We start from the raw sequence: 21,435 nt of genomic DNA on the forward strand, positions 1-21,435 counted from the left end.
TATAATATCGTTATAACTGTATTACCGTACAGAATTAGAAAGTTGATAACAAAATGCGGAATGAATATTCATTGATTTTTATGTAGGGTGCTAACGCTCGAAGGTAAAATGAAAAGGCGAATTGAAATAGTATGCGCTTTACTTTAGAGATGGTTCGTATCGTAATAGTCGTTACAATTGACATAATATTTAGAATAGCGTCAGACCAATCGCAGTCGCTGACGTCAGTTTGCGTTTTGTAAATGCTTAAAGTTAAGTTTACACTTGAACGCAGGGTGTACGAATTTTATTGTAAGGATTATTAGTTAAATATGGATATGAAGAAGATTAACTCGGGGATTCTTGCTGTATCTTCGCGATGGATGGTGAATTTTCGTAAAATATAAATAGCTATTCATATAATCGAAATAAATGATTATTTTTTCATGACATCATTGCAAAAAATTTCAAATTTAGATAAATTTGAATAGATTTTTCTTTTGTTTATAAAATATTTCCTTTTCAATCAACCAACATAGTCAGAGAGCTGAGAGCAAATACAACAAACGTGGGAAGAGCAAGGCGTAAATGGGGATCCGTTACGTACACACAGAGTTAGGGATCTGTTACAGACACATACTTTTCTGAATTGCTACAAAAATAATAAGAACTTACTAAACTTTATTGAACATTTCGAATTGAATTGACGTCTGCTGTATATATAATATACATATATGATGTATCTGCTATTGTAATCTGGCCAATTTTACTAACATTTAATTCGAGTACGTACAAAAATTAATAATGTCGTACCTCATATTATGTCAGTCGAAGTGGCTGCTAGCCCTCGGTATTGTCATTCAAGCTTTTACAATTAACAGTATATTGAAATTATAAAACAAGCAATATCTGTGTTCGGTTTTAAAATTAATTGAAATATAATTCGATAATGTTTTGTGAATTGCATTGAAATTCCATGTTCTCCTAACAAATAATCAATAACCGATACAAAGTAGCGCGAATGTCCAACAATACGTTAATTTTAATTTTATTATATCACAATTATCGTAACTATAATCGGCATAATAATAAATAACAAAATAAACTCAACCTTTGTAATGAATGGCTAATGAAACGCGCGGAACTTAATAGTGAAGCCACAAAAGCGAATATAACATCAAAACCGAATGGAAATTCCCGGTAGCACGTTCCTGTTTCCCGTTTCACTAGTCTGTCAAAAGTGTTGTCACTTTAATTATTGACGTATTAACAAAAAACGCATCGTTTCCTAAAACGCGGAATTTTAATTATTTTGTTGCTACACTATAATGTATCGCGCGCTCAATCTGCCTTTTATTTTAGAATCTGAGGAAAAAAAAATTTGGTATCTCCTGTTGACCGTTAAAGACATCGTTAGAGTTCCACCATAACACGCATTGTCATCGGAACTGAACTAACATGTGAAATTTCAATTCTGTAAGATAAGTCGCACACACTCTAATTCATTGCCAGATTTGACCTTAAGTAACAAACAAGCATAGCTAGTAAAATAAAAGCATGTAAAAAAAGTTACAGCTGGAAAGTCGGCCTGCTGATGAAGCACACTCTCACTTGAAGGTTCGATGCTTATTGAACCGCGCTTCTCAACAAGGTGACAGACACACATACAGGTTTCCCCTTGATGTTTTCACTGTTGAGCACGAGGAGAATTTAAAACACAAATTATGGACATAAAAGCTCAATCGTGCTTGGACGGGTTTAATCCAATCTTCGGTTAGGATTCACGTGTTCTACCCACTGAGCTATCTCGACTTTAATAAACTTAGCACAACTCGTGAAAAGTAACATCAAAGCTTATACCCCATTAAAAACTTTACATCTATCATAATTATAAATGCGAGTTAAAGAACCACGGTTAAGCTATAAACCTTAGCTCGTGTGTTATGTTTTACAAGCCCAGCTAAAGTATTTCACGTCCAGAACAGTGACCTTCTTTGATATGATAATGACTTGCCCCTGGTCGTCGCGGTCTGCGTTATATTTATGTACGACTTGGCTTATAAAGGCTTGTTTATAAATGACGACCGAAAATTTTGCCGAGAATTAAAAAAAAATTTTGATGTACTTATTTACCAAAACATTTTTTTTATTTTTTTAATGTGTACCGATTTTCAAGGGAGACTAAGCCGAACTAACCGCGCGGAACATTGTTGTACGCAAGTACAATCTTTTTATCTTTAATCTTTATATGTTTTCCGAGAAGCTGGAATCATGTTGCATACATTCTGTGATCACTGACACACACTGTGATCTTGCCGTCGACGATTCGTATTCGTATTATTCGATAATACGTCTTGTCTATTCATTACGATGAAACTAGCTTTCTCTGGAATAATTAGTCTCCAGAAAAGTACCTCATAAGTATTTCCTAACCTTTTAAAATTTTCTTTTATTTCTAAAGCGCTTATGTAATATATAGGACATACATTACTGAAAATAAACATAAAAACATAATCAATCAATCAATTATAGGTATTTTTAAATGAAAATTTGTATGACATTAGCATACATATGTTAAAGTTCGCGAGTTAAAATCCGGGGAAACATTCTTGAGTTTTCATTTCATCAAAATTCTCTACAGATCAATCTTTGCCTACAAAATATTTAAAACAAGCGAAAATAAAAACCAAATCTCAATCTTATATTATCATGAAACAAGTCAATATGACTTACCCTAACGTAGTAGTTTCACCGCAAGCCCTTATTTCTTTCAAGTATCTTAAAGGGGCTGTTTTAGTCAGGGTGCATATTAAATGTAAATTGGAAAACTACGGGTAGTACGAAGAATTAATGACGGTTTTTAAATTATTCAAATATACATTATAATAAGCTTTAAATGACACCCTACAACCGGTTCGAAATGTAAATTATACTTAGAAAAACAGGCAAGAATCTGTTAAGTTTTTATACACAGTACGTATAAGTGTAAATAACACATCCTTCGCATCCATACAACTTAAAATACAAAAAAAAATTAAACATTACGATGAAAAACTCTTAAAAGAGAATGTCCGCTATGCTTGTTTCGCTCGTTCGTCCTCAGGTCTCAGGTGTTTGTTTCCGAATTATCAGTAGATTTTGAACAAACGTATAATGTACCGCCTGTGCATTTTACTATAGCAATAAGCAACATCGCGTCTGGACGAAACTCGTGTAGGCGTTATAAGGTAATGGCTTCCTTACTCATATTAACATCCCATCACAATTGCTTTAGTATCCCATTTTTTTTCTCTTTTACTTACTCTGGTGCAATTTCCCTTCAAATCAAAATTTCATAAATTTCTTCACGACCCGAATTCGAGCTCTCAAAATAATAGAATTTTTAGTTGTAATGCTATAGGCAACACTATCTAAAAACTCGTGAATCTTATCATAAATCCTACCATACTATCCAAGTAACAGGAAGGAATACATCGAAAGGAAACCTGTATGAAATCGGATCCATCAACTCGCTTTGAAGTTACGTGGTGGAATGAGCTCCAAATCTTCACCTCAAAGGGAGAATACCTATTAGCCGAGCTGTGAGAAATTTACATAGGCATACTTTAATAATAGCGTGAAACAAAAGAACTTAATTATACTTGAACAAGAATATTGAAATAAAAACAATTTGAATAAGGAGCTTTAATAAATTTAACAATATATTTTAAATGGTTTCTCGTTCACTTTGCCGGCGAGTTATAAAGGATAACGTAATAAACCGCGCTTCTGTCTGTGACTCTTTTAAAAGTTACTTTGGGATATGGTTTGTACCTAATACGCTCTCCACGGAAATTGATCGTTCTTTAATATATAATGTGAGTTCCGGTACTTCATATGTACCTATGGTATGTAATTTTACGTATCTGTAGTACTTACGTGATTTTAATGGTGGTGGTTAGTGGTGGTAGAATTAACATAGACATTTCCACTGTAAGAAATATTAACCATTGCTTACATCGCCGCTAACCTCAGGAACTAAGATGTAATGTCCCTTCTGCTTGTGGTAAACACTACTAGACCAAGGAGGCGGCAAACATCGTAAAAGATCTACGTTAAGTAAATTCCAGTTCTAAACAACAATAAAAAAAGGTTTTTGTACTGAAGCATCAGTAATATCCATTCCACTAAATTTTATTAAAGAAGTAACCCCTAATTGTTCTTATCAACTACTTTCTCGAGAGATTTAATTTCTTCATTACGGGGTTTTCTTGTCTTTAATAAAATTCAATGGATAATCCTGTTGATATTCTCGAGCTAAACCGTCCATTCAATGATCAAGAAAGAAAAAAGTTTTTTGCTTATATTGAGTTTGAAAAGCTTTAATGTAAAAAGGGCAAATTAAATTACTGATTGAATTATGTCCGTTCGCATATTTTAAGCGAGTCAGCGCGGTACAGGCCCAGGAGATACGTTGTTAAAAAAACTCTACGGTACCTAAAAATTGATTGTTGGTAAAGTTTACTTTTAAATATAAATAAGAACATGAAAACTTAGTACTGTTCGCTAACGAAGGTTTTATCGCCTCTAAACGAGAAGGTGTGGAGATTACTCCACCGAGACCATTATGACGCCGTTTTTTATGCCACCGCGCTTCCCATGAACATCAGAACACTCAATTTTTGTAAAGATTCTCATTTCCTGTCCTTTTTCATTAATATATATATGAATATATTTCGGACCTTGTTGGTTGGAACCAGGTAAAACAATACGTCTTCGGCACGAAACGGAGAGACTACGATATCGTTTCCTTCCTCGCCTTCGCTGAGCGAGTTCGGTTCTTTTCCTGTTCCGGCCTACCGTCCCCTTCTAGTCCATCTCAGTGAAGGAGGCCATGGCCATTAACGCCGAGTCCCTGCTGAGCATCGCAGACACGATTACTCGCAGTGAAAAGTCTCGTCGAAACTTGCGAACCAGGATTTGCCTATATGAATTTCTACCTATTCGGCAATCTGATTTGGGGAGGTAATTTTAAAGTCCCATGAATAAATGAAAAAAAAATCTTAATTATCTTTACAATGCAATTATACAAATTATACAAAATGTTCAATTTGCTAATTAAAATCACTGGCCACAGTTGTAACGAGGTCGCGTATTAACTTAGCATATTTAATCGTGGAATTGCATTCATATTTAATTGATTAAATGGAGTAATTATGTTGAAAGAGCATCGGAACACGACAGTTCATATAAAATACGTATTTAACATTCAGGATTCCACAGTAAAATATAGAATATAATGCAGCTGTGCCAACCCTTGCTAATACCTAAAATGTATTACGAGCTACCCTCCTAACTTCGTACAGGTAATATTAAGGACTAAACTAAATTAAAAATATAACAACAGTTACTGATTATAAGTAATTTTTCAATTGATAAAAGGCAAACATATGCTGTTTTGTAGTCATTTCAGGAGATTGCTAATCGAAAATTAAAAAATATATATTCTAGCGGTTAATTAGGTCCAAACTCGAGACTTGTTCACAATAATGATATTAAAATTAATTGCCAATTTAGAGAATAATATTAACTATTTGCGCAAAAGATTTAGTAGAGAATTAGAGTTTGAATAGTCACAGGTGCACTTTCATAATCCGATAAGACCGGAAAGAGATCTGAAATAGGACCGATGGCTTTACGTGAAAGCACGTTCACGTTGGCCTTACGGACACTCTTAATAAATGCACGTAAATAAAAAATGCTGCCGGCTTTCAAACTTTGAACTCGTACAAAGATTCTCTGAACAAGAAATCAGAATTATTGTATAGACTATCTGATGTGGAATCACTGACACTGGGACACGGAATAGAAATGGTATTCGTATTTCCCATCTAATATCTATATGTCAAGACTATAAATAAGTTATAAAAGCATTTTAATGAAAAGTGCGGGATCTATTTTAGGATTACATGATTAAATTTGATCAAACTTAAAGCACTTTTCCGGACGAAACTCAAACTACCCGCCATAACTCCATCGGGCTCTCGCAAATGGAGCAAATCAAGTTATCACTATAGCAATATGGACTAATTTCCGTCGAAGGTTCCAGTTCACAAGCGAACGATAACGCTTATGCTTCTTACGTGACGCTTTAAACTGAAAAACAATACTATTATTTCCTCATCGAGTATATTAGAAGAAATGTGTTTAGGCGACACGACTATACAGGAAATACCTTAAATACGATAAAATATATTATACTACATAAGTACCGGCTACTACAGATGCACTATTTATTTTCCCTTCTCATAGTCTTACAATATCATAGTCAGACAACCGCTTGTAAAATACACTTAACTTTGACTAATTTCAGTATGGAAAACAGATTATTATTTAAAAACGAAAGATGCATAATACGCTATAGTAAGCGGTCGTGACGTGGTGGTCAGTTATATGATTTATTGAAAGTTTCCTTCGTCAAAAATGTTGTGACTTAGACATTAAAACACAATTCTCGCTAGGAGAGCGGACACTCCGATGTGTACTCGACAACTCGTGGCGAAACGTTGAATTTAACTGAATAATTTGTTTCCTTAGTCCCACTGACTTTTGGAATTACTTGAAATTCCATCTCCTAAATTCGTTTTCATTTTATTTTTCCTTTATATGACTTGCCATTGACATTCGGAATCATAATATAAAAATTGACATTTATCCTTAACTGTACCAGTACGAAGTCAAGTAAATTATAAAAAATTATAGGATACGCATTTGGCATTCCAAAATTTTAGAACCAGTCGAAGTATTTTGTAGCGACAAACTCGAAACTGGCCGTAACGCAATCGTGAAATGACTAAAAGTGATTAGCGCCTTTGACTGTAATGACGACGATGTTGATGACCATGATGAGGACTAACGGCTTTACTAGCTTTCTGAGTCTCGGGCTCCAGACTCAGGGCTGTAAATGAATATGCTTTGATAGAAAATACAATATGTTTTTATCGGCTCGACCAGGGGTTTCAACATAGGACCTTGGGGTCTGCGCCAATATATTTAGCCACTAGACCAACGAGGTAGTCAAATGTTTACTATAATAATTATAACACATAAAGTTGGTTTTCTACGTGTCAGGGCACGGCAGAGCGTTTTAAGGGCAATTATTAGGGTAAGGTTTGTTTTATTTCTTACGTCACTTGAAATAACAAATGAATAAATGTATTAATGAAAATATATGTACATATAAAGGTAGCTGATTTAAAAATTGGAATAAAATGTTGTTTGTGGTTTCTATTTAAATGTAAATGTGTCTGGAAAGGCTTTCCTACCTTGTCTCACCGCAAATCGGGGAAAGGTGACCTGAATTAATTCGCGTTGGCGTTCCTAGTTCTTCAAATAAAAGTAGGTACGAGTATTTGGATCGAGGTCCTATTTCTAGTTATTTTTGGCATACAGACAATGTCGTGAACATAAAATTAAAAAAAAATGAACTGCAAAATTCACTATGATACGGAATGTCATAAATCTTTTGAAATAATGCACTCGCTTATCATTAAAATCTACAGCTGGTTCAGAAATAAATACGTTAGACCTGAGAAGAACCACAGAAAAACTTCATACATGGTCGCTCGTTGAATTTTATGTCATTAAATTTTATGGATTTAATATCGAAGTCGATACCAACTTATAATTAATAACTATCTGGAATATTTTACATTACAAGTTAAATTTTGTTTTTATTTTTTGTTGATGCTGATTTAAATACCTAAATAAGAAGATTAAAACTTGGTGAAGGTGAAATTTGAGTGCAACTTTTAAATATGTAACGTTTGAAAATGAAACATTTGTGCCGCACGTACCTATCTTAGATGCTCTTTCTTATTGTTCACAGATCGTTTAACGATCTGCCTCCTCTCGAAGAAATCTCGGACATGTTCTGTAACAAGCTGTAATCTAATAATCAAATCAAATCAAATCAATTCAATATAGAAGTGTTTACACTTGCTTATTGATTGTCAAAAATCTACCACCGGTTCGGAATTTAGCACCTCGGACCTGAGAAGAACCGGCGAAAGAAACTCAGCGGGATATATATATATATATTTTTTTTTTTATTTTTTTTTTAACCATTATTATATACAATGATAATTATATTTTAGTTATTTGAAGCAGCCTGGAGGCGATCATTACATTCCCAAGGAGTGCAGTCAACTAAAAAGTCATTAGTGTTGTAATATCCTTTAGCACACAAACGCTCTTTAACGATTCTTTTGAATTTTATAATTGAATAATTTTGAACGTTTTCTGGGATCCTGTTGTAAAAACGTATACATTGCCCCAAAAAAGAGTTACTAACCCTGTGTAATCGGGTACTTGGAGTAACAAGTTTATTCTTGTTCCTAGTGTTAATAGAATGTACGTCACAATTTCTGGGAAAATCGTTTATGTTTTTGCGTACATACATAACATTATCAAAAACAAATTGAGAAGCGACAGTCATTATTTTAATTTCTTTAAATTTATCTCTTAACGAATCTTTTGGGCCCAGGTTATAAATTGCACGAATAGCCCTCTTCTGCAGTACAAAAATAGTATTAATGTCAGCTGCATTACCCCAGAGTAGGAATGCTACAAACAAAATAGTTTTTTGTTTATAGCACATGATCATGAAATTTTGGACAATTTATAGACAATTCGATATTTGAAATACGAATGGAAAAGCGACTGTCAATATTTTTATTTATTTGAACCCAGAAAGTAATATCTATTATTTTAAATTGCAGAACATTTCAGTCTGTATCATATCCAACATAGTTTTAATTCTATTCATACTTAAAAAATAAATATGTAGATATGTCTTTTTCCACATACAAACGGCACAGGAACTGACTTGAAATCTACAACTATTCATATTATAACTATTTTCAATATTTATTAACAAATAACAACACAATCTGAACTATCACAATGATCTTACAAAATTCAAAGATGTCAGGTATTCTTCCCATCGCGGTCATGGTTTGTGATTTTTTTAAATTTACGAATTGTGACCTTTATATATTAACTCCACCAACAAGTGTTCATTCCTTCTATCGAAAAATGCTAGGTGAGGAACCTTGTATTTCATAAAATGAACCGGCTTTTCAGTATACTGACTTTATGTTATGTTCACAGTGATGAAACTGGTATCTGATTTTAGCAAGTACGCAGGATATCATATTGGAGTGCGTTAATGTGTGCACAAACACAAATCTTATAATCCGATTGAACGGCAAATCTGTCTCTATAGAAAACAGCTAAGCACGCCGACCACTCGCCACTCAGACTGCACAGCGCCACCTGGTGGCACTTGTGTTTCACTTTTGTTGATAAAATATACAGGACGCCTTACAATGTCGATATTGATGACTAATGATAATTTGAGAGGATAATACTAATCTAAAGAAGGTCCAATACACGGTTTTCCCTCACTTCCAAACACAGCAAAGACAAATAAATGGGATTCGCTGTACCTACCTCAATATAATAACATTTAAACCATCCAAGTTTGTAGTAATAAATCTAAAAAAACAATATACATATTTCTCAAAGACAATATGATATGCAGATCGAAATATAATCCGTATTATACAACACGAATTATAGTAATTAAAAAACCTGATCCACATATTTATTTATGTATTAGCAAACGGAAACCTCGCGTAACCAGTTTGTCAAACAGATACACGGCCATTGGCTATTGGCTATTAATCCTCAGCGCTTAGTGCAGTTAGAGACAGCCAGTTTTGCTGACATTCCGTAAGATCTAACGACCTAAACTACCGTTATACTCGTAACTTCTCCATTTGTATGTATATTACTATGTAGACCTAAAATAAAATTCAGTCAGTTCAGATTTTTAGTCAAATGTTATATTTCGAATTGATTACCACAATAAATGTCGATTATTCTCATCTCAAAGAATAGGTTTACTTCCACGACCAAATATTGCAGAAATGAATCCAAAACAAGCGGGTTTTCTCACAATGTTTTTCTTTCCTTCACCGCCGAACACCAGAAGCATATGAATATTCAGTGGTTCGTGCCCGGATTTGAAGACGTGTACTTCTCGTGTTTTCTATTTGTACTATAAAACTGATATAAAATTTCTGGTGCTAATCTGAGGAACTGCCTGTCATAAGCGATATGCGATACGCGAGTTAAATAGCGGGTGGCTGGTATTATAATTATAAGGGATACCACAGCTATCATACAAAAGGGAGACTAGGCAGCACGTGATATATAAAAGATTTCGAGTGCGTGCGCAAACACAGATGAACTCTCTATTCCCATTCTCTCTTAATACCGATGACGTCATAACCGATATGACTGAAAAGAGTTTAGGTGCCGGGCCAAGGACTTGTACTTGTACCTGGGATATAAACCTAATTCGTGAGACGATCGGAAACCTTATTAGTCTTCACTGCCTTGTCGGTAGTGACTCTACCGACAAGGCAGGCGATACTATAATTATATAGATATTGAAAGTGCTTCCATGCATCAATTGGCCGTCGTGAAATTCAGCACACGGATGCATCGATTCACTGATACGGAAATGGCTACTTTTTATCTCGACCGACAAGTAACATGCTCTCGTTGAAGCGAAACCGATGACAAGACATTTATTTAATTGACTAGATGCTCTGCGAGGTGATACTCGGCTTACACTTACTTACTGACTTCCCTTACTGCTCCCCCCCCCCCCTGAACTTAACACTTAACTATCTAACAAACATTTTGTCTAATTGTATGATGTACGTGAGATTAGCACGGGTCTAAAAAGAACTAACAAACTATTCATTCATATTAGTATTGATTTACGACAAAAATAAAACTGGATTAAAATGCTCAGGAAATACTTGAAGTTTCCTAGAAAGGTTTAACAGCTCTGTACTTATTTAAAATATAAATATAATCGTAATTATAAATTTTCTCAATTTTGTTAAAAAATATTCCAAGTTAATTAAGCAAGTTTATCAAACAGCTCGTTCGTTGCATATTAAAAATAGAATTTTAAAATCTAAAAATAAAATGAAAACTACTTGGGATATTATAAGTTCAGAGACAGGCAGAATGAAGTTTGATGCAGGGCAATTAACCCTTAATATAAAAGGGAATATTGTTAGTGAAGATTTAGATGTGGCCAACCAATTCGAAGAACATTTCTTTAATATTCCTTTGAATACTACTAAAGGACTTAATGCGTCACCCAATGACGCCTTAGACTTACTTAAGTGTTACTTTCCCCAGAATAAGTTAGAATTTTCTTTTGAGAGTATAACTCCGTACGATGTATTAAAAAATTTTAAAACATTAAATCTTAAAAAAACCAGTGATCTATGGGATCTATCAGCTACAATTATTAACAACGTAATTGTCGACTTGGCTTCTTGTTTAGCTATCATCTTTAATAAATGTATTCTATCCGGTATTTTTCCAGATCTATTAAAATTAAGTAAAGTAATCCCATTATTTAACTCCGGTGATAAAAATGACCCAAACAATTATAGACCGATCTCTATTTTGCCAGTATTAAGTAAAATTTTTGAAAAAATCATGCTTAATCAATTGTTGTTATACATTAACTCGAATAAGCTATTGCATTCTCAACAGTTCGGTTTTACTAAAGGTCACTCGACTACTGATGCGGGTATAGCATTTGTTGAACACATTTATGATACGTGGGAGAAGTCACAAAATGCTATTGGTGTATTTTGTGACTTATCAAAAGCTTTCGATTGCGTTAGGCATGATATTCTTCTAGAAAAACTTAAATATTATGGAATCAAGGGCCCTGCATTGAAATTCATTTCCTCCTACCTTAATGAAAGAGTTTTGAAGGTTGTTGTTAACGGTGCAAAATCAAATGGCGCTCTGGCGCAAATGGGTGTACCACAGGGTTCAATTTTAGGACATATCCTGTTCTTAATATATATAAACGATTTACCTTATTTTGTAAATAAGACTTGCGACATTGTACTGTTTGCAGATGATACATCCCCTATTTTTAAACTCGACAGAAAAATAAACAACTATGACGTTGTAAGCAGTGCCCTGTCGCGGGTTCTTGGTTGATTTGACATAAATATTTTGGTACTAAATGCAAAAAAATAGACTAAATGTATTTTGTTTTCTCTGCCAAATGTCAAATCAAATTCTTCTGCCGTCATTTTGAATAATGAAAGGCTTGAGTTTGTTGAGTTGACGGCCTTTCTAGGGATAACCCTTGACTCCAAACTTCAGTAGGGCACCCATTTGTATGCCCTAGCAAGGAAACTAAGTAGTGCCATTTATGCAATAAAAACAATAAGAAAACTCACGGACATAAGTACTGCTAGACTAGTTTATTTTAGTAATTTTCACAGTCTTATGTCATATGGAATGTTGTTATGGGGTAATGCAGCAGATATTGAAATAGTATTTATTCTGCAGAAAAGAGCTATCCTAACTATTTACAATATTAGCTCTAGGACATCATTACGCGAAAAATTTAAAGAAATAGGTGTATTAACGGCTGCTTCACAATATATTTATGATAATATAATGTTTATACAGAAGAATATACAAAAGTATTCCATAAAAGCATATACATACTATTAATACAAGAAATAAGAATAAACTTGTAACCCCTACTTTCCGTTTGCATACGGTAAAGAGAACGTTTTTGGGCAATGGTATACGCATATATAATAAGATACCGGGAAATGTAACCAATTTACCATTTACGAAATTTAAAAAGTTTATTAAGACTAAATTAATAAATAAGTCTTATTATTCTTTAAAAGAGTACTTTTTAGTAAAAAAAACATGGATTTAGGCTCGGGTTCCATCACAGGACACTAATTATTGTAAAAAACAGCATTGTTAATCTGTTTATTTGAAAAGAGCAACTATGCGAGTTTCTTGCCGTTTCTTCTCGCTGGAGGCTGCTTTCCGAAACTGTGGTAGTATTTTAATATTGACGATTCAAAAACGCTTCGTTGTGAATTTTACTTGAATAAACTTGATTTGATTTGATATTTAGGATCAGGATCTTAGTTAGAGTGTAACAATTTCTCAAAAGTAAACTCCGCATACGTATCTTCCAGATGGTATTTAAAAACGTTTTATAAAGGCACAGGTCGATAAAATTATATTATCTGTGTATATTTAGGTACAGATAATATGAAGTATAATAAGAATACACCGAGAAGCAGAATGGAGAAGCCCCATCTCAACCCGCGGGTGTCGTAAAGCCGACTGCGCTCTAACATTTCTATAAATGCTGCTACCTGAACCCAGCTTTGCCCGCGTGGCATTCAGTTTGTGAGAAGATCCTTTAAAATCCGCCGTCGTGCCATTTTAAGGCTTAGCATTGCTATATTATTATTATTACTAATTATAGTTGATTTTTTTTTTCTTGAAGTATAAATTGTTATTACAAAGAGCTTAACATAAATAATAAATGGGAAGGTTTTATGCCGCGATGTTCAGCTTCCCCTCATAATTATATTATAAAAAGAATCATAAATAAAAATTAAGCACACGAATAAAGTCAGTGGTGCTTGCCATGATTTGAACCCACTAATTTCAGTTGATATCCACTTTTTATGAGCGACCTTGGCTTATAAGAACCTAACATGTAATTAGTTCTTAATAAAAATGCTTAAGATTTGTACCACAGATATTTTTTTACAGACTTCTTTATCTATTCAATCCTTTATACCATGAGAAAACAAAAATACAAACAGACAAAAGGCGTGGCCTGCATTCATCCATTGTATGAGCAGTAAGAGCGGAAGCAAGATCCCTGTATGTTATTACGTACAGAGCGCTGGTCTTACTCAGCCGCCGTATTGTAAATACGATTGTAGTCGCAGGCTTTTAAACTGGTAAGCACCAAGCGACCACTGCGGTTGTGACGTCATAATCATTAAACATAATTTATGGCAGCCGTAGTAAATAAAAAGTATGAAAGAGTAGCTCTGTCTGGTTGCGATTTGTACTAGCCACCTTAGCAACTTCAAACATTTTTTTTAATTTTATTTGTGCCGAAAAGGTTTAGGTTCCACAGATTATTTCGCCAATGTCTTGTGTGATGGAGAAGACACGATAGAGATTGGTCAAGATTAAAGGCTCAATTTAATTTTGAAGGCTAAATACATTTTAAGACGATAGTTTCACATTATGGAGTTTTCTTTTCAATCGAGATACAATTACGCAGTCATTGTACAGTTAACTTTTAACCAAGACGTAATAATAATTGACGATATACGAGGCGAAAGGAACATGCACAGACACACAAACTTAGAAAATTAAACATACATCTATTCAGTTACAAGGCCTGCCCCTCTTTGTTAAATTATCCGAGCGCGTACAAATTTATAATATATTTTGTGTTTTTTGCCAGCGTCATTTATAGTTATGCAAGCCGATAATTTATCGTGGTCCCGTAAGAGAACAGATCTATATTTGTATAAATTATATATTTTAATTCTATAAGTTAATATACAAATATAATGTCAGTACGTGATGAAGGTGCTCGCTATGCCGCCAATTAAATGTCAAATCACTTGAAATGGACAACGTTCCATCTCACTGTGAATGTTTAAATCTGAGCGTTAGTATTATAGTAGCTTTTAATAATAAATTATATTTAGGTATCATAATTATAATTATTATTTTATTATTGATAAGTGAATTGATGAAGTAAAGCCGAGATGGCCCACTGGTTAGAACGCGTGCATCTTAACCGATGATTTCGGGTTCAAACCCAGGTAGGCACCACTGAATTTACATGTGCTTAATTTGTTTATAATTCATCTCGTGCTCGGCGGTGAAGGAAAACATCGTGAGGAAACCTGCATGTGTCTAATTTCAACGAAATTCTGCCACATGTGTATTCCACCAACCCGCATTGGAGCAGCGTGGTGGAATATGCTCCATACCTTCTCCTCAACGGGAGAGGAGGCCTTAGCCCAGCAGTGGGAAATTTACAGGCTGATTATGTTATTTTATTTTATGTATTGATAAGTAGATTGTTATTATTTTATTTTAACAAATTATTTACATGCAATTCTACTAACCTATTACGGAACTATTTTGAATAAGTACACGTATCAGTTTTTTTAATACCAAATATATACAAGCACTTAATTAATTTATACAACGTCCGGAATTGAACCCACAACTTAGGATGTACAATTGCTCCATATTATAACGACTTCTATAATTATCTGTAATTTATATTAATACTTAGCTGTTAAGTAATGGGTTGGCTTAGCTTTTAAGTATCAGTAAGCTATTATATATAAATACTTAAAATATTTGTAGCACTATCAATACTATTGAATTAGAGGTAATATCAAGTATTACCGAGCACAAAGCGATCGTGAATTTGAAATTAAATGTATGTATGTATGATATATTTTTCATTTTACTTCATTATTTTTTAATACTAAATAAAGAAACGCCAAAGCAAAGAAAGTGTTATAAAAATACTTCACAAAACCTTCATTTTAAAATAATCAAAACTGAATTTAAAGTCTAAGGCAGACTTAACAAAAGCTTTGTACACGTACACTCCGTATAATATAATAAATACTAAAAAAAAGGTTGATATCAAAAAATATAACATTTTTAACAAAATATATTGAAAAGATTTTCTGGATTTATAATAAAATAAAATGATATAGAAAGTGAAAACGCGCATTGCAGTTTAAACAACACTTATTCTAATCTAATCATAAAATACACCGAAGTTGAGTCGCGACCTGTTATGTGAACACAATAAGTCGCACAAAAGTATAGCGTATATTACAAGTAATCAGAGCCGACCTGCGTGCAAAGTGCATATACGTCAACACATAGCTATGCGTGTACGAGCTTTTAACTTTTAAGGCTCCGAATATTCTATCCCTTTCACACACATTGTGTAATTCATTCCGTCTCACTTTCACGTAGGGGCGCCAGCTACCGGCCGGTGCGAGAACCTAATGACAGTTGCCTACACGCATGTCTTTGTATTGTATTCGCCAGTGCTTATTATACTTGTATTCGGTAAATTTGTATTAAATTTAATAATTCGTATCGATTTAGTGTTTGTTCCGCATATGTTTGTGTTCGTGGTGAGTGTGTGTGAGATATAAATATGTGTTTGTGTCAGTAAATGAATGTTCGCGGTATTGACTTGACTGGTTTGTTGACTTGGAGTCCGAAGAACAGAATCAAGATAAAGCTAAAACGTATGTTACTTTGTTTTGACTAACATATATAAACAACACTCATAAATCTGAAGCTAACGATTTGTATTCTCTTAACTTTATGTTAAAAGTAGTTTGTTTTATTTTAAATAAAAAATATGTTCTTTTTTTAAGTGTTTTAACATTATTTTACAATTAAAACTAATACAATTATTTAAATTCAATAACAAAATAAAGTTTAAATTAATTGTTGAAACGATTAAAAATTAATTTATTTTTTACGATAACACGAATTAACATGATTTTAATATTTTAAACAGATCTAAATAGTCATAAACTATAGTCGATCGTGTACTAAATAATTTAAAGGTCACCTAATTATTATTCATCTTAAACATTGTAGTAATTGACTTTCATTTAGCAGTTAATTATCTTTTTAATTACAGTTGACATTTTGTATTTTCATTTCTGTAAGAGCTCTAAAATAATTTAATAAATTGATTTAGATAGCAACGAATTATAAAATGTTTGTGAGTATTTTTATCGATATATTTATAACATTTATGAATTTATTAATGCATGTTAATGGAAGGTATAAAACATGAAAAGTACCTTTTTTAAATACACTATATGAAAAGCCAATGTTTGAAAAAATCATATAAGTAATATAATGATTTAAACAATAACATAAAAACCTTGTCTCGATACAGTTAGTTACGTCAAGTAAACAGCAAAATAAAATCGCATGCATAGTCTCATTCTATATTTAAAAACATAAAAATAAGTACTTTAATGACTATAGTATAAAAACAATCACGCCATCTAAATTACAAACTAAAATACTGCCAGGTTATTTTTTCAAACGAAGGTAATTTGATGTTTGCCCATCTCACATGTTTTGTGCATATCTGGAGCACCGTATCTGACAAATTATACAAGTTTCATTCCTTGCAAAAGAAAAACTAAAACCAATTTACCTTCGTCTAAACAATTTCTTTGTTTACGTCTTAAATCGTTTAGTATAAGTATCGTGTGCGGTTGGAAAGTTGTATATTTTTGTGGACAACACTGGCACAGTACAATATACAAAACAATAATTGTCATATATAATATACGACGTTTAACTTTTCAAACTTTCAAAGAAATCTATTTTATGGTGAATAAGTGTGAAACACCATAAATATACGATACATTAAAGTCTATTGTTTTATCCCATTACCCATTGTATTGTTACAAAAAAGGTTAAAACATTATTTACGAAGAAAGTGAATCTAAGTTACGACTAGAAATTGCTCATAAAATAATATGACTAGTAAGTCGTTATTCAAATTTAAAATAAAACGTATTTAATTTTAATTCGAGTACTTTGTATTTATTTTTCATTAATTTTATACGTATATTAAAAATGGAAACCTCTTTTATATTTTAATATAAAACAAACAGTTATAATATTACATTAATTACAACATAAAAAATCCATGTAATAATAAGAAAATCGTGGAGGTCCACTTCGTCGTAATTCTCCTGCAAAACAGACAGTACTTGTATTGCTGTTTACTTGTTTGAAAAGTGAGTCAGACAGTGTAGCTATAGACACAAGGGAATCTCAGTTCCCATGCTTAGTCTCGCAATTACTGTATAAGGTATGGTTAGTATTTCAAAACTGAGATTGTCCCGTCATTAGAACATGTGAATTTTAACCGGTAATTGTTTAAAGTTCAAACCGGAACAGAAACACTAAGTCTTCACGTACTTATAAATATGTGCTCGATGGAGAAGAACAATATTGAAAGGAATGCTGCATGTGTCGAATGAGTCTGACACATGTATACTCGTATCAACCAACTTTCGCAGTTGAATTGAGGTGTGAAATAAGGAAGGTTGGACTTAACTCGTTAAACGTTTGTTATGAAGTCACTTACAATCCACCATTTCAAGGCGAAAAAAGGATAATGTCTGGACAATAGTGATCAATAACAATTACAACCCAAGCATCTGAATTCTTATAATATCACTAACCAGCGATTGGGCTTCGATTTGAACGAACTTTGACATACGTTTAATTATTGTTGCGTGTAAAATAGTAGTGACTGAAAAATAAAGACCGGGCTGAGTGCGCACTTTGGACGAAGCTTGAAGTCTAACGGTGGACAAACCCGACCTGATGATGATGTGGATCGTATATTTAATGGCATATTTAAATCGTGCGGTGTTATATTTGGCATTTAAATTGATGTCATTGGAACATACTATCAAAGACACCGGCTCGTAACTAGTTTCGGCATTTTGCTTAAAATATCCTTCGCTTGGAATTTCACAGTTATTTGAGTAATGTTTTTATCACTGATCGAATACACCGCGGTCAATGCCGTGGAAACGAGTTACATAAGCGACAGATCATATTTAAAATTCAAATATAATATCCATATGGATGTCGCAAGTCGAGCGAGACAGATTTATTCCAGATTAATTTTATGAATAAAACAAGTAATTACACGAAGATTTACGAGTACGCGAATGCGTGAATCTTTAATCTTTTTTAATATTAAGTTGGAATAAAGTGTTTAGAAAACTAATATTAATAAGATTTATTACATACTAAGAGAGAAAAATTACAGTTAACAAATAAAACACAAGGTAGGTATATACTATGATACGACATAACGTCGCTAAAGAGCAGCGATCTCTTCCAGGCAACCTTATGGCATGTGACGGTATCTGTAGGGGCAATTACACGAGATATAATTAGATATATATATATATATATATACATACAAACATATTATAAATATACATTCATAAATGCATATATTTTAACGAAATATTTTTAGTTTACTTTACTCCGTCGAAATACTTCTCATTTTCGGTAAAGATCTGCTCATCTGCATAAGATTAAATGCTAACATTTAAAAAATCCTAGCCTTCCGACTAAGAACCTTAGATTGAGAGTTATAGTACGTAAGTATCATTATAAATTTATCGTACAATATTCAGAAGCGAAACGTATTGCAACGCTTGTTATAATATTTGTAAAATGGATATCGTCGGTGCGCCCAGGTTGATATTTTGCCAGCGGTCGTCGCGCCTGCCGGTGACACCGCGTCCTGCATTATAATCACGTGGACACATTCCTCATACTTACAGCTTATCTATTCACAGAACTTATGTGCAACTTCAAATTTTGCCATATTTCAAAATACTTCAAGAGATGTTAATTATAGTTAAAATATTTTTACAATGCGAATTTTTGACGACCTCCGTGATCGAGTAGTGTGTACACAGGTTTTCATGGGTACGCCACTCCGAGGTACCGGGTTCGATTCCCGGCCGAGTCGATGTAGAAAAAGGTCATTGTTGTCTGGGTGTTTGCGGTACCGTCGTTAATTCTGATTTTCCATAGCACAAGTGCTTTAGCTACTTACATTGAGATCAGAGTAATGTATGTGGTGTTGTCCAATATTTATTTATTTATTATTTATAAATAGTCAGCCTATCTGGTTCCTTCTAATCACAATGACAATCCGACACCATTAGAGAGAGTTCAGTCACAGAACAAATTTATTTACAGGCTTTCCAGTGAAACCTTTGGATGTTACTGAGTAGTTTTCAACAAAGACCAAAAAGTAATATTTGTGCAACCTTGAACCAAAGACTTCGTATTCGTCGGGCTTATCAACTAGTTACTATATACTATATAAGAACCAATAAGAATGTTATTAATCCATCCTGCTTTGAAAAAGTTTGAGTGCACATTAAATCAAAGGGAGGCAACAAACTATAAACAATATTGAGTTACAAAAATATTATTTAATGTAACATTCAAAGTTGAAATATTAGCAGCGTAACAGAAAACCAACTTCAAGGCTGAGGATCTGTAACAGAAGATATCTGTTACAAACATAAGCACACACAGTTCATTGTATTTTATATCTACATATGTACTCCTATAATATATGACATCCCTCCTAGCAAGGCAAGGCAATCTCTGAATTTTCAAAAGTTTTACGGTGACGACATCATAGGCGGAATGTAGAGCGATCCCACGAATTCACGTCGAGGATTGCCATCGCAGGGGATTTACTCGGTTGCTAACCAGTTTCAAACCTTGGGTCCGGGCGTCTTTCGAAGATTTTCCTTGCGTCAGAGAAAAATGTTATTTTTAGCCGATCGAAAAAAATTGGCAATTAAATTATGCTTAATTAAAAATGGCTATGTATTTTCTGTTGATATATAAAATACTGATTTTCAAAATTAAAATTGACATTCGAATTACGTAAAAATACCTTTTTGAATAATTCTTCTTTTGTAATTATAAAATAGTATTTTACATTTTTAGGTCATTCAAGCGCGTATTTTCAAAATGCTTAAATTGGTCTATATTGCCTTATTATTTATTGCTAGCCAGTCGTATATAAAGTAATGAAAATGTAAAGTTAACATACATAATAGCGTTTATAAACATGAAGCATATTGTAGACTTGCTTGTGTAATTCTATATCGTTGTTTATCTCAAGCAACAGTCCATAGATGGTTTTTAATGAATCATTACTGAACTATCTGACACAGTTTCTTCAGCTAATACTTCCTGTTACTCGTGTATTGTCAAAAACACTGTCGAATAAACACGCCGGCCGCCGCCGCATTCACCTTCAAACAGCTTAATTGAATATTTTGCGTCAGTCCACCGAAGCATAGATGGTGTTCCACAGCTAAGCAATGAGATATCGTTATTGCTTCATCTTTTTACTTAGCGTCATTTGAATGTATATTTCTATACAAGGATATGTTCCTTAAGTAGGGTAGTTTATCGATCTTAGAAGTAAGTTTTTTTTATGACATAAATACATCGACAGGCTAATCGGCAGGCTGATGGTAAGCAGTGCTATGATAAGGTCCATATACATTGGCGCCGCATAAAATTTTAAAAATGTCTTGCATATTATCGATTCGCCACCAACCTCGGAAACTGAGATGTACACAACACAACAAGACTAAGTACTGCTGTTCGACGGTAGAAAATAATATGACAAGTGGGTGGTGCTCACCCAGACGGGCTTGCACAAATCTTTACCTACAGGTGAATATCTATATCATAAGTAATTATTCTAGATTATTCTAAGAAGGATGTGTGTGTACACCTAAGGATTGTTTTTAAATTTTATAAATAAGGATTTTTTTTTTCTAAACCAGAAAACAATTCTTTAAAATTGATTAATTATTATCCACGCAGGTATTATGAAGACTTTTAATCTGTTTCTTG

At 33.3% G+C, this 21,435-nt stretch overlaps 1 protein-coding gene across 3 annotated transcripts in view; it reads left to right on the forward strand.

Moving 5' to 3' along the window:
• The window catches only part of Wake (wide awake), a 163,075-nt gene that overhangs the window by 92,700 nt on the left and 48,940 nt on the right, over positions 1-21,435 (forward strand). Inside the window, exon 1 of one of the 3 annotated variants that reach the window (XM_064215747.1) lies at positions 15,986-16,217. The exons of the other annotated variants lie outside the window; for them this stretch is intronic. Coding sequence (XP_064071817.1) covers positions 16,142-16,217 — 76 coding nt within the window. The 5' untranslated portion in view covers positions 15,986-16,141. Of the gene's footprint in view, positions 1-15,985; positions 16,218-21,435 lie in introns of those variants that run through there. 3 annotated transcript variants of the gene reach the window in all.

This window comes from Vanessa tameamea, chromosome 9 (genome assembly GCF_037043105.1).
Source record: "Vanessa tameamea isolate UH-Manoa-2023 chromosome 9, ilVanTame1 primary haplotype, whole genome shotgun sequence".
NCBI lineage: Eukaryota > Metazoa > Arthropoda > Insecta > Lepidoptera > Nymphalidae > Vanessa > Vanessa tameamea.